The 12359-nt window shown below is 40.6% G+C and overlaps 1 protein-coding gene across 11 annotated transcripts in view; it reads right to left on the bottom strand.

Annotated features, from left to right (window-relative positions):
- The window catches only part of MCPH1 (microcephalin 1), a 232029-nt gene that overhangs the window by 162175 nt on the left and 57495 nt on the right, over positions 1–12359 (bottom strand). For 6 of the 11 annotated variants that reach the window (XM_073336225.1, XM_073336227.1, XM_073336224.1 and 3 more), the window contains exon 11: positions 8557–8594. In XM_073336225.1, the coding sequence (XP_073192326.1) occupies positions 8557–8594 (38 nt within the window). Of the gene's footprint in view, positions 1–4866; positions 5030–8556; positions 8595–12359 lie in introns of all 11 variants that reach the window. The other 5 variants (XM_073336219.1, XM_073336220.1, XM_073336231.1 and 2 more) reach the window with 1 other exon arrangement.

Here is a 12359-nt window from a genome sequence, read left to right as displayed (position 1 = left end):
CAGTTGAGCTCTGTTGAACTCTGTTCATTATTCTCTCTAGGGCAATGGCAGAGTTAACCAGTGTCCTGGCAGCTTTCAGAAACAAAGTACTATTTATTCAGAACAAAAATATTAGAGTAAATGTATCTTAAAAACAACAAACAGCTCATACACAGGCTAGCTTACACGGTGGTCACTCACCTACCACCTGCAGACACTAACAGGTTCTAAAATAATTCAGATCCTCCGTCAAGGTCTAGTTCTGCTGCACTGAGTTTTATGCATGTCAGTTTTCAGATTGTGTCCATGACGCTCTCTCCAGATCTATTTTCAAGTCCTTTGTCTGCCAAAGCCTTTGAACTAAGCGTCAAACCCATCTGTGTGCTATTTTCCCAAAGGGGCAAAACTTCAAAAAGACTTGTTACCTGCATTGTTTAAGTACTGGAGATTAGTTCCTGCAGGAAGCATATGTTATCTGACCCATTAGTCAGGAATACAATCACAAGCAAGCCCACAAAGATACATATAACAAACTTAATACAATAGTCTTTGCATATATATTCCATGACTCCATAGCATCTATCGCACTTGCCTATATCCTACTCATCCACAACTCCTACTTACTTCAGTGAGCGTGTTGCCCACACATCAACTCAGTAAAAAAAAAAGTGAGTGAAGACAGCTTAAAGATTTGGTCCAATAATACTTAAATGAACAAATTAATCCCTAATCTATTCCATTCACTTCACTGGCATTATAGTATGGATAAAGTTGGCCCAAAGGGTAAAAGTGTTGAGCTTAATATGATCCTATGTGGATTATTCCTAATCAAGCAATACTTTTGGCTTTGTTCCTAGTTAATGCTCTGTTGGAGCTCGACATAGAATATTACATGAGATGTGCAACTGACATTCGACAAAACAGAGAAATTGATTCTACGTAAATATTGTCAACTACACAAAGAACAGGAAAAATCACTAAGATTTGTTTATAATCTTAGTTATTTGAAGCAATTTTCAGATGGAAATATATAATTTTCATGTTCATTGCATCCTTTCATGAAAACTGCACCCTATAGAGATATACTGTTAAGATATCTTTATGTATTAAATTATACAAGACTATGGGTAGGGGTGCTGGAACAATTTTTTATAGTGGGTGATGCTTACACCCCGCAGAACCAAAACTGTAAACCCAGTAGGTAATGGAAACAACTTCAAATCAGTCATGTGGCAGCACCCCAAGTTCCAGCACCTATGATTATGGGCCAGATTTTTTAAAGTATTAGGCACTTAAAATATCAGCTAGTTGCCTAGTGCAGTGGTTCTCAACCCGGGGTACACGTACCCGGGGGGTACACAGAAGTCTTCCACGGGGTACATCAACTCATATAGATATTTGCCTAGTTTTACAATAGGCTACATAAAAAGCACTAGTAAAGTCAGAACAAATTAAAATTTCAAACAGACAATGGACTTGTTTATATCGCTCTATATACTATACACTAAATGTAGGTACACCTCTACCCCGATATAATGCGGTCCAATATAACGCAAATTTGGATATAACATGGTAAAGCAGCGCTCCGGGGAGCAGGGCTGCTTTACCTCATTATATCCGAATTCAGGTTACCCCAAGCAGTTCCTCTGCACCCCAACCCCTTACTTGCTGCCCGCCTCCCCCCAGCTTGCCTCCGTTCCACCTCCACCTCCTCCCATGAGAGAGCCACAGCTTGGCTTCTTCTCCCTCTCAGGCTTGCCATGCCAATCAGCTGATTGGCGCAGCAAGCCTGGGAGGGAGGGAGGGAGGGGGAGAGAAGCGGAGTGGTGGTGGCGTGCTCAGGGGAGGAGGTAGAGGTGGAGTGGAGGTGAGCCAGGGCAGAGAGTGGTTCCTCTCCCTACCCAGATATAACCCAGTCTCACCTATAAGACAGTAAGATTTTTTTGGCTCCCGAGGAACGCGTTATATCGGGGTAGAGGTGTACAATATTTATATTCCAATTGATTTATTTTAGAATTATATGGTAAAAATGAGAAAGTAAGTAATTTTTTAGTAAGAGAGCTGAGACACTTCTGTATTTTTAGGTCTGATTTTGTAAGCAAGTAGTTTTCAAGCGAGGTGAAACTTGGGGTATGCAAGACAAATCAGATTCCTGAATGGGGTACAGTAGTCTGGAAACGTTGAGAGCCACTGGCCTAGTAGGATTTTCAAACACCTACGCACCTAACTCCCATTGATTTCATGGAAGTTAGGAACTTAGTGGGATTTTCAAAGGTGCCTGGGTACATATCTGCTGCTTTAGGTGCCTAATTACCTTTAGAAATCTGGCCCTATGACATTGGTCCTCTGTTCTTGGTTATAAGGCAACAACATGATTGATATACTTGAAACAATAAAAACTATTACATTTTAAATATATATAAGAATACAAGAAATTGACCAAGAGCGCATATTCAAAGCAATCATTATGCACACCCTTAGACTACATAGTTGTTTGTATACAAGGTTTTCATAAAGCACATTTTCCAATCTTCGTCTTCCTTTTTGTAGATCATAAAAAGGAAGAAACTGTTTTATCTAAAAATAGATTCCCTTAACAGATGTTTCAATAACACTTTAGAAATACTAAAAAAAACCTTATGATAATCCTTGTGTATTCAATATTTGCAAAAATAGAGCTACAGTGAAACCCTGCTATAATGCAATAATTGGGGTACAAAAAATTCGATCACGATAAATGTGGGGTCGCTTCATAGCAGGGTCACAAAAATTTACCATTTCAAGCCCGTCATTTAAAGTCTTGTAAAAAAAACAACGGTTATCCTAGCGTGTTTTAAACACAAAAGTAGTAATTTAATTACATGTACATGAAAGAAACCTGTGAAATCTACTAAACTAATCATTGCACAGAGTGCAAAGTCAATCTGCTTGCATGAGTCCATAATTTTAAATTTCATCACTTCTTAAAAAAGCTATCTAGTGCGGTCTGCTTATTTGCCGTGGACCGTTGGCTTCTAGCAAAGTCAAGAATGCTTCTGAGTTGGAGGATTGTGACGCTGTCCAAGTCTTGAATTTCCAGCGACCTCAAACTAGCTTCTAGGTGCTTTACTGCCTCTGACACTTTTGGTGGGGAAGTTGAGGTGCCATCATGGTCATCGTAGTCATCATTAGCGCCACTGGTTTCAGGCTCTGGTGGTGCAGCTTCATTCTTCCCACTGACATTTGCAACAATTTTGCCATCTGAGATGTGTTCATATATGGGGCAGATGTCATCTTCTGAAAACGAGTTGAGGATATCATGACGACTGTGCTCATATTCTCCGAGTGCTTCTTCGGCTAAATGTCGTCTTCAATGAACCTTGTAAATTCAGGCTCGTCATCATTACCATCATTGTGTGTAGATGACAGAAAAGCTGGACCAAGACCCTTTATCCAGCATCGTTCAATCCAACGTGCAGAGATAGCAACTCTGGCTTTCCCGCCAAGGTGACAGACTTCTTTCAAGTTGTGTGATGCCAGTGACGTGTCAATGGAGGAGTTATCTGCTACCATCCGCTTGATCATTGTGCAACGATAGTTTTGCTTAAATACCGATATGATGCCTTGGTCCAGTGGCTGGATTTCTGATGTAGTGTTCTTCGGGAGATAAGAGACTTTAATCTTGCCGTCACGACTTACAAGATTTTCCGCTGGGGGGTGGGCAGGGCAATTATCCAGCAGAAGGAGAGCTTTTTGGCTCCTGCTTGAGTTTTTGCAAATGAGCCCAAACTGCTGGCACGAAAGTTTTATGGAACCAGTCTTGAAATATGGAGCTATTTATCCATGTATTCTTGCTGTTGGTGTATTCAAAGGGAAGGGCCTTCATATTAACATGATGAAAAATCTGGGAGACCCAGCTTTTCCGATCATCAGAGGTCTGACTTTGTGGCTGCCAGACTTGTTGACGCAAAACAAGAGAGTGACTCGGTCCTTCCTCTGCTTAAAGCCTTCTCATTTGTGACTATTAGTCCTGGTTGCGAGGGTGCGATCGAGTAACATCTTAAAGCATAAACCAGTCTTGTCACAGTTGTAAACTTGATCGGCTGTGTAGCAACCTTCCTCCAGCAACTTTTTAAGCTCAGTTGGGTAGGAATCAGCAGCCTCTTTAACAGCTGAGCAGATTTCCCCAGAAACAAGAACTTGGCTTATAGTGTGCCTTTTCTTGAATCTGTCCAGCCAGCCGTTACTCACCTTAAATTTGGATTCATTTCCATTGATAAGGCGATCAAAATTTCTCTGCTTGAGCTTTCAGAATAGAGCCAGAAATGGGAACTCCTTCTGAGTGAGCCTGGACAAACCATTGGTACAAGGCTGAATCTAGGCTTTCATCACTAGCAAACTTGACCTTTTTACGCTGTAAACCAGTTTCCTCTTCAAGAATGCAGGGTAGGCTACGGAGCTTTTCTTCTTTTTTCCACCCTCGCAGAGTGGACTTGCTAATTCCTAGATCTCTAGCAAGCTGAGTTTATTGTTTGCCCTTCTTTAGTTGATCCAAGGCATACAATTCCTCTTGGGCAGAAAATGACTTGTGTTTGCAAACTGGAATATCCATAATGGAAGAACACAGTTTATTTATAAATGTCATAAAAAAAGTATTCCAGCAAAACGCGAACAGTATTACGGCCTTAAAGGGGAGCCAACTTATGATTGTGTTATATCCGAATTCGCGTTATCGTATTATTGCGAGGTTTGACTGTACATGTTTCAGAACAGTATTCTATTTAATGCAAAAGAATAATGAAGATGCTATTGCTTATGGCAAGTTTTTTATAGGGATGTTATATCTTAGCTAATGCTGAACAAACAAACTTGATTTACTTTATTGTGAAATTCAGATCTCTCTCTTACCCATTCGTAACACACAATCCAGCAGCCCCGGGCAATTCCCAGCATTACATTCAAGGTGCGACGAGGACTCCCTGTAACCACATGAGTAGTCGTTTCACATACATCATCCGAAAACAAAAAGCCTCCCAGTTTATTCACCACCTGAATTATTGCACACTGCTTCCTGCCAAAACACAGAAGGGGGGGGGGGCGGGGAATCCACAATCAATAGAACTCAATATTAAATGTTTTATGTATACACCTTAATAGTTACTGTATAAAAAGTAATGTAAAAATTCAGACAAAACTTTTGCTTAACAGATTTCACTGGGAAATTCCAGTTGTCAACCACCTCCAAACATCAGGCAACATTTAGCCTAAATATTAAACTAGGTGTCTCAAACTCAAATACCTAATTTTAAAGTTTTGTCCCTACTGTGTAGACACCTCAAAACCATCAGAAAAATTACTGTATGTTGGTTCAATCACCAGAGCATGAAGCTCACTAGTACTACAAATTGTTGCCACCAGATACAATTCCCATGTAAAATACTGAATGTCCACCTGTAACTAGAGTTCTAAGTATATTATCTATGATATGAACATTGAAGTACACAAATACATCATCATGTGACCACTGAGATCTTGGTATCCCTTGAGGAAAGATGATGTATGAGAACTATTTACTGCTGCAGTGCTGTAACAAAAAGCTTGATTCCAATGTCTTTTCTGCCCACACACCTGACTTCTGGGAGCTTGAGAGGAAGCTCAGAAACACCTCTACTCAAGATCAAGTAATTAAGAAACAGCCTGGAGCAGATTTACCCATCTAGTGCAATACTGATCTTCTCAGGAAAAATAGGCAGAGCTCATGAGTCAATCAATGCCATCTTGAAAGCATGTTCAGGACATCTCTTATAGCTTGTGGGGCATTTTTTTCATTCCATCCACATTTCTCTCTGCAGAAAGTAACTCAATAAAAAAAGCTCCCAAAATAAACTGGCTAAAACAAAGAGTGCACAGAACTCTAAGAAGATCCTAAAAGGATTCTTCAGAGAGACAGCAAAAGCTTTTAAAATGAGATTTAAAGAAAACAAATAGCTTAGCAAATTGACTTCCCACTGAAGGAGATGCCAAGCGCAGAACTGTTTTTAACTTATTTAACTGCCTGAATATATACTTAGGAGCCTAAGTTTAGCCCCTCATTTGTGATCATCTTAGTCTTATTTTTCACTGGATATATTTATGCTTCCTTTATCCTGCAAAGAGTGTTTTAGACAGATATTGTGTTTGATGGGCATGGCAACTTTGAACCCACAGGGATGCTGACCCTACCTGGACTATATGCTCAGGGAGTAGGTTTTACACACGCAGTTTATCTTGGCTCTTTTTGGTAGCTATATGAGATATGCTCTGGAATGAGAGGAAAGGTCTTACAATATGAATCTGAACTGAAATAGCTCTAAGATCATAGTTTAAATAGAAACTAGCCAATTCGCATTTCAATAAACTACAAACCTACTACATGCAGATTTATGGGTTTGCAATTCCATGAAGCACAATATGGCTAGGTATTGCTGCCGGCCAGCGGGTGATGCTATGCTCTTATAAGAGGAAAACAATGTCAAGACACCACTCATCTCACACCCTATATTTACTTAAATTCCACTGACCCATTTCTGTAGCCCTGGCTCCTACTCAGACAGAACAGGTTCTTGGCCAATGGTTTCTCTCTCTCTCTCTAGAGGGATGCATTTCCTTCTCTTTCCAGAGGTAGTCTGCCCCACCCATATACTGGGGAACACAACCTATAATGTGCTCTCTATACTCTGAATGCAGTCAGCTCAAAGTAGAAAGCAGACTTTTGAGGGACAAAGTTGGTTACCATTAGCCATATAACATACCATAACATAAACTAAGTGAGCGCAATAATACTCAAATATTAAGCAGATTTAGTAATATATATAAAAGGAGGATCCGTGCAAGAAGATTACATTTAATGTGAGAAAGGATGGTTTTGCAATATGGCCACGAGACCTGCGTTATTTTTCCAGCTCTGCCAAGACTTTTTCTGTGTTTTTGGACAAATCACAACCTCCCTGTGCTTCATTTGTCTCATCTGTAACACGGTGATCATATTTACCAACCTTATAGGGGATGTCACGTTGTGCAATTAAATATAAGGCTTGTGAAGTGCACTGATGATCTAAAATGGATGGGTGTTATGTGTCGAGTTTCATGAAGCATTAAGAAGATAAAACTAAAAATATATTTTAAGTTTTTCTGCTTCCTGAACTATTATTTTATAATGAAAGTGGAAAAATTGACAGAAACACGGTTAGAAGCTATCTTTAAAGAAATGCTTTAGAAAAGTGCATTTTTAAAGTATTCATCTTTATATAACCATCATGGATTATCAAATGTTTTCAAACCTGAAACAGACATGCGGGTGGTACAAATAACTCTTTTTTTTTTCCTAAAGGAATTTAGCATAAGATATAGGACTTTGTTTTTGTCGGATGATCTTTATTTTGTAGGAGTTTAAGGAGAATAAAAAGAGTATGCCAGAAAAATACTAACTCTTCCACAAATATGCAGTGGCATCTGGCTTTTAATGCTTTATCATAGAATATCAGGGTTGGAAGGGACCTCAGGAGGTCATCTAGTCCAACCCCCTGCTTAAAGCAGGACCAATCCCCAACTAAATCATCCCAGCCAGAGCTCTGTCAAGCCTGACCTTAAAAACCTCTAAGGAAGGAGATTCTACCACCTCCCTAGGTAACGTATTCCAGTGTTTCACCACCCTCCTAGTGAAAAAGTTTTTCCTAATATCCAACCTTTGTAACCAAGTGTCTAAAAAACCCTAAAAGAAATACTACTTTAGCAGCTATTTATGTAAAATAAAACATTTAAATTGATGTTTCAGGCAGTTATGATGTTCTTTACAAAAACAATTCAAATATATAATGACAAAACCAAAGACACAGGTAAATAGTCCATGCTATTTACTGTATAATCCTCCATTTCCTTCCCAAAACTCCCAATTTATTTCAAATTGAAGTTTTCACTGTAGTTTTATTACCGTTAAGTGCTGAGTAGCACAAGTATAACATGTGCTCTAGTTCAGTGGCTCGCAACCTTTCCAGAGTATTGTACCCCGTTCAGGAGTCTGATTTGCCTATTGTACCCCAAGTTTCACCTCACTTAAAAATTACTTGCTTACAAAATCACACCTAAAAATACAAAAGCGTCACAACACACTACTGAAAAATTGCTTATTTTCTCATTTTTACCATATAATTCTAATATATATCAACTGGAATATAAATACTGTACTTACATTTGAGTGTATAGTATATTATATAGAACAGCATAAACAAGCCACTGTCTGTGTGACACTTTAGTTTGTACTGGCCTCGCTAGTACTTTTTATGTTGCCTGCTGTAAAACTAGGCAAATATACAGATGAGCTGATGTACCCCTTGGAAGACCTCTGCGTACCCCAAGAGTACGCGTATCCCAGGTTGAGAACCCATGCTCTAGTCTACAGATTAACACCATGTATTTAAGCATATGCATGCCAGTCAACAGAAGGAAATATATTTCATGGATAACCTACAAATAAATTTAATACAGTATGTGAAAGCCAAGGCTGAAAACAAGTTCAAAATTTACACAGAATAGAAAATCACAAAAATATCTAGTACTTACTCAGAGGACATGCTTGTCATGACTAATGTTCTTGTTGGCTAGAGATTTTGAAAAGGAAGAACAAGAAAACAGTCAAAAATATGAAAAAAACTTTTTCCCACAGAAACTAAGTTGTAAGAGATTCCACTAAAGACACAAAGTAAATCAGGATTAAGACACTAGTTCGCAGGCCTGCTGCATGTTGCTGGAAATAAGAGCTCTGAACAGATTACATGTCACATGATTCCAAGGACAGTGATGTTCAGGCATATCACAAGTGATGCACTTCGGCATCAGGGAAGGCAACCGCTAAAAACTGCACAAAAACTTTCTGCCATCTGCCCTTCTCTGAAGCATAAACAAATGCTCCAATGGGCCCATCCAAATATGTTAACAATCACTTATATGGACAAAAAATTATTTCTTGGGGGAAAACGTAGAATCTATTATAAAAGGAGGGACAGATCCTTGGAACCCCCTTGTGACAACCATTTGTTAAGATACAAGAGTAAAACCACCAATGTGGTGCCTGGGCAAGAGACGGTGCAAACAAGATGGTTCTGTAATACTAGTTTCAGCTGGTGATAATGATTAATACTTCAAATTGGTTTATAAAAACTTCAGTCCAATGCCATTGTACAGCTACCATACTTTGAGTTATACCTTCAAGCTGGTAACCAATCATTAGAAGAAAATTAGGTATATTACCAAGATACAGAATATATTCATTCTCTTAGCAAGTCTATGCTTTTATTTAACATAGAAAATTGTGGCAAAGTACTTATTCATCTTTCTGAAGCATATAGCATCAACCTGTCTACCCAAGAAACAGATATACCTAAAATAAGTTTTCCAAAAACTGAAGGCAAGCAGATCTGCTTAGTACTATATTACATATACTACCCACAGTAACAAAACAGTTTGTAAGGTCTGTTTGAAAATATTTGTCTGATTCATATTGTTTTAAATAAATCTGTGTTCTAGAATTTTTCCTGCAAATCTATTGATCCACAGGAGACCAACAGTGTCTCCTCTAATATTTCCCCATGCCATTCCACAACCCCAAGTTTGCTGACCCCTCCCCACAACTACTTTCCTTTGAATCATGTACATAGTTGAGAATGCTTAAGATACTGTAAATCAGCTTAAGGCTTGTAGCACAGGCTCAAGAGGTGACTGAAAGCCTCGCTGCATCTTACTTATTAATGAATCACAATTAGAGAAAGAACAGACCCACAGTATAAATTCCCCTACCAGTGCAGAATAGTTCTCCATTGTATAGTTAAGTAATTCATCCACTATAAGAAGAGGAGAGTTCCTTGGAATTATTTTACTAGACTAATGGCTTTTACTTTGCAGCAAGAATGCATTTTCATTCTTTGATGTGAATGGGCTTTAAATAAACAATTTGGCTTCAGATTATACAGTGAGTTATAACTATCAATGTTGTAAATACATTCACATTTTTCCTTTTGCTTAAATGCTTTGTTCCTATCCTGCGTTAATTAAATATATTATTTTTAAAAGAAATGCGACAAGGACACAGAAAAGCCATTAAAAGACAGTTTTCAGAGTTTGAAATAGACAATAAAAACTTAAAGGAAATTCCAAAGAAGAGAGACTAACCACAGTTCAGCTTTTGAGAAATAAATACACTAACACAGAAATAGAATTTTTAGAAATGTATATATCGGTACATTCAATTTGCCAATAACTGAAGGGGCGATCACTAGCAACCAGCATGGATTTACCAAGAACAAATCACGCCAAACCAGCTTGATTTCCTTCTTTGACAATGTAATTGTTTTGGTAGATAGGAGGAATGTGGTGGACATAATATATTTGGACTTCAGCAATGCTTTTGATACAGTCCTACATGACATTCTGATAAACAAGCTGGAGAAACATGGGCTTGATGGAACTACCATTGAATGGCCACATAATTTGTTACACAACCTCAAACAAAGAGTCACTGTTCATGGAACGATTACTCCTGGGGGAATTCTGCACCACTGACAGGGATGCAAAGGGAAGTTGCAAGAGCAGTCACGCACCACACCCTAGCAGCGCAGTTACACCATTTCAGGCAGCTGGCAGAGAGGTGGCTCCTACCCTGAGCTGGGATTGGCTCAGCTGGAGGCAGGAGAGGATGGGACTTCCTCTTCCCCTGCAAAGAGTGGCTGGGGCTGTATCAGACCCACCTCCAGAAACCTCCTCCAGCTGCAGGAAGCTCAGCATCTCCCCTGCTTCCTGCCCCCATCGCTCCTCAGCTGTGGGGAGAGGGGTCACTGTGCGGGGAGCTGCTCCCGCATCCACCCGAGCCCCGTGCATCTGGACCTCCCATACCCAGATGGGCTCACCCCATACACACAGAACTCTCCTAGCCCTCCATACCTGAACCTCACCCCACTGAACCTCAACCCTGCATCTGGAGCCCCCCTTCACTCAGACTTCCTGCCTTCAGACCCCAACCCCTGTACCCAGACCACCCCCCACTGAGCTCCCTGCACTCAAACCCCCACCCTGATGAGCCCCAGCCCCCTACACCACCCTGTGCCCCCACATGCAGACCCCCAGCCAGACCCCCAAATAGATGCACCCAGACCACCATTCCAACAAGCCCCACTCCCCCAGCACCCAGACCCCTCCGCGGAAGCCCGAACCACTTTCACCTGCAAGCCCCTGCAGAGTCCCATTGCCCCTGCACATGGAACCCCCGCAACGAGCCTCTGTGCATCCAGATCCCCCCCACTGAACTGCCTACACCCAAACTGTCCCACACAGAATCCTCTCGCCCTGCACTTGGATCCCACCACACTGAGCCCCTTCCACACTTGGATCCTGCCTGGTTGAGTCTGCCTGCCCCACACCTGGTGTAGAGGGGCAGGGCCTCAGGGTGTTTCTGGGACAGGCCTAGGCCTTGTGCTGTGTCAGGGTCGGGTGCAGCCTCACACTGAGTCTGTGTCCCCAGGGTGGGGTTGCCGCAGGGTAATCTCCCACCTTCCTACAGCCAGTGGCCTGTGCTCCCCACTGCCATGCTGGAGCCTCTGCATTTATTTATTGACAAATAAAACTTGCAGAATTTTTAATTTTTTGGCACAGAATGCCCTTAGGAGTAAATGATGGCAATTTGGAAGGAGGTCTCAAGTGGGGTTCCACAGGGATCAGTTCTGGATCTGGTGTTATTTAACATTTTTATTAATTATCTGGATGTAGGAATAGAGAGCATACTGATCAAATCTGCAGATGAGACAAAACTGGAGAGGGAGGCGCTGCAAACACTTTGGAGGATAGAGCTAAAATTCAGAGGGATCTTGATAAATTGGAGAACTGGGCTACAGATGACAAAATGAAATTCAACAAAGACAAATGTAAGGTGTTACACTTAGGGAAGAAAAACCAAATGCACAAATACAGAATGGGGGATAACTGCTGAGAAGGATCTGGGAGTTGTAGAGGATCACAACCTCAGCATGAGTCAACAACACGATGCTGATGCAAAACAAAATTTAAAAAAAAATGCAATTTTGGGTTGCATTAACAGAGGCATAGCATACAAGTCACGGGAGGGGATAGTGTCGCTCTACATGATGCTGGTTAGGCTTCAGCTAAGGTACTGTGTCCAATTTCGGTCACCAATTTAGAGAAACTAGAAAAGATCCAGAGGCAAGCAACAAAATTGATAAAAGGGATGGAATGCAAGCCAAATGAGCAAAGGTTGAAGGAACTAGGTATGTTTACTTTGGAAAGAGGAGATTAAGGGAGGACATGATAGTGGTCTTCAAATACTCGAGAGGCTGCCATTAAAAAGATGAAGAAAAGTT

The sequence above is a fragment of the Lepidochelys kempii genome, chromosome 3, assembly GCF_965140265.1.
Source record: "Lepidochelys kempii isolate rLepKem1 chromosome 3, rLepKem1.hap2, whole genome shotgun sequence".
Classification (NCBI taxonomy): Eukaryota; Metazoa; Chordata; order Testudines; family Cheloniidae; genus Lepidochelys; species Lepidochelys kempii.
This window is presented reverse-complemented; position numbering and strand designations above follow the sequence as displayed.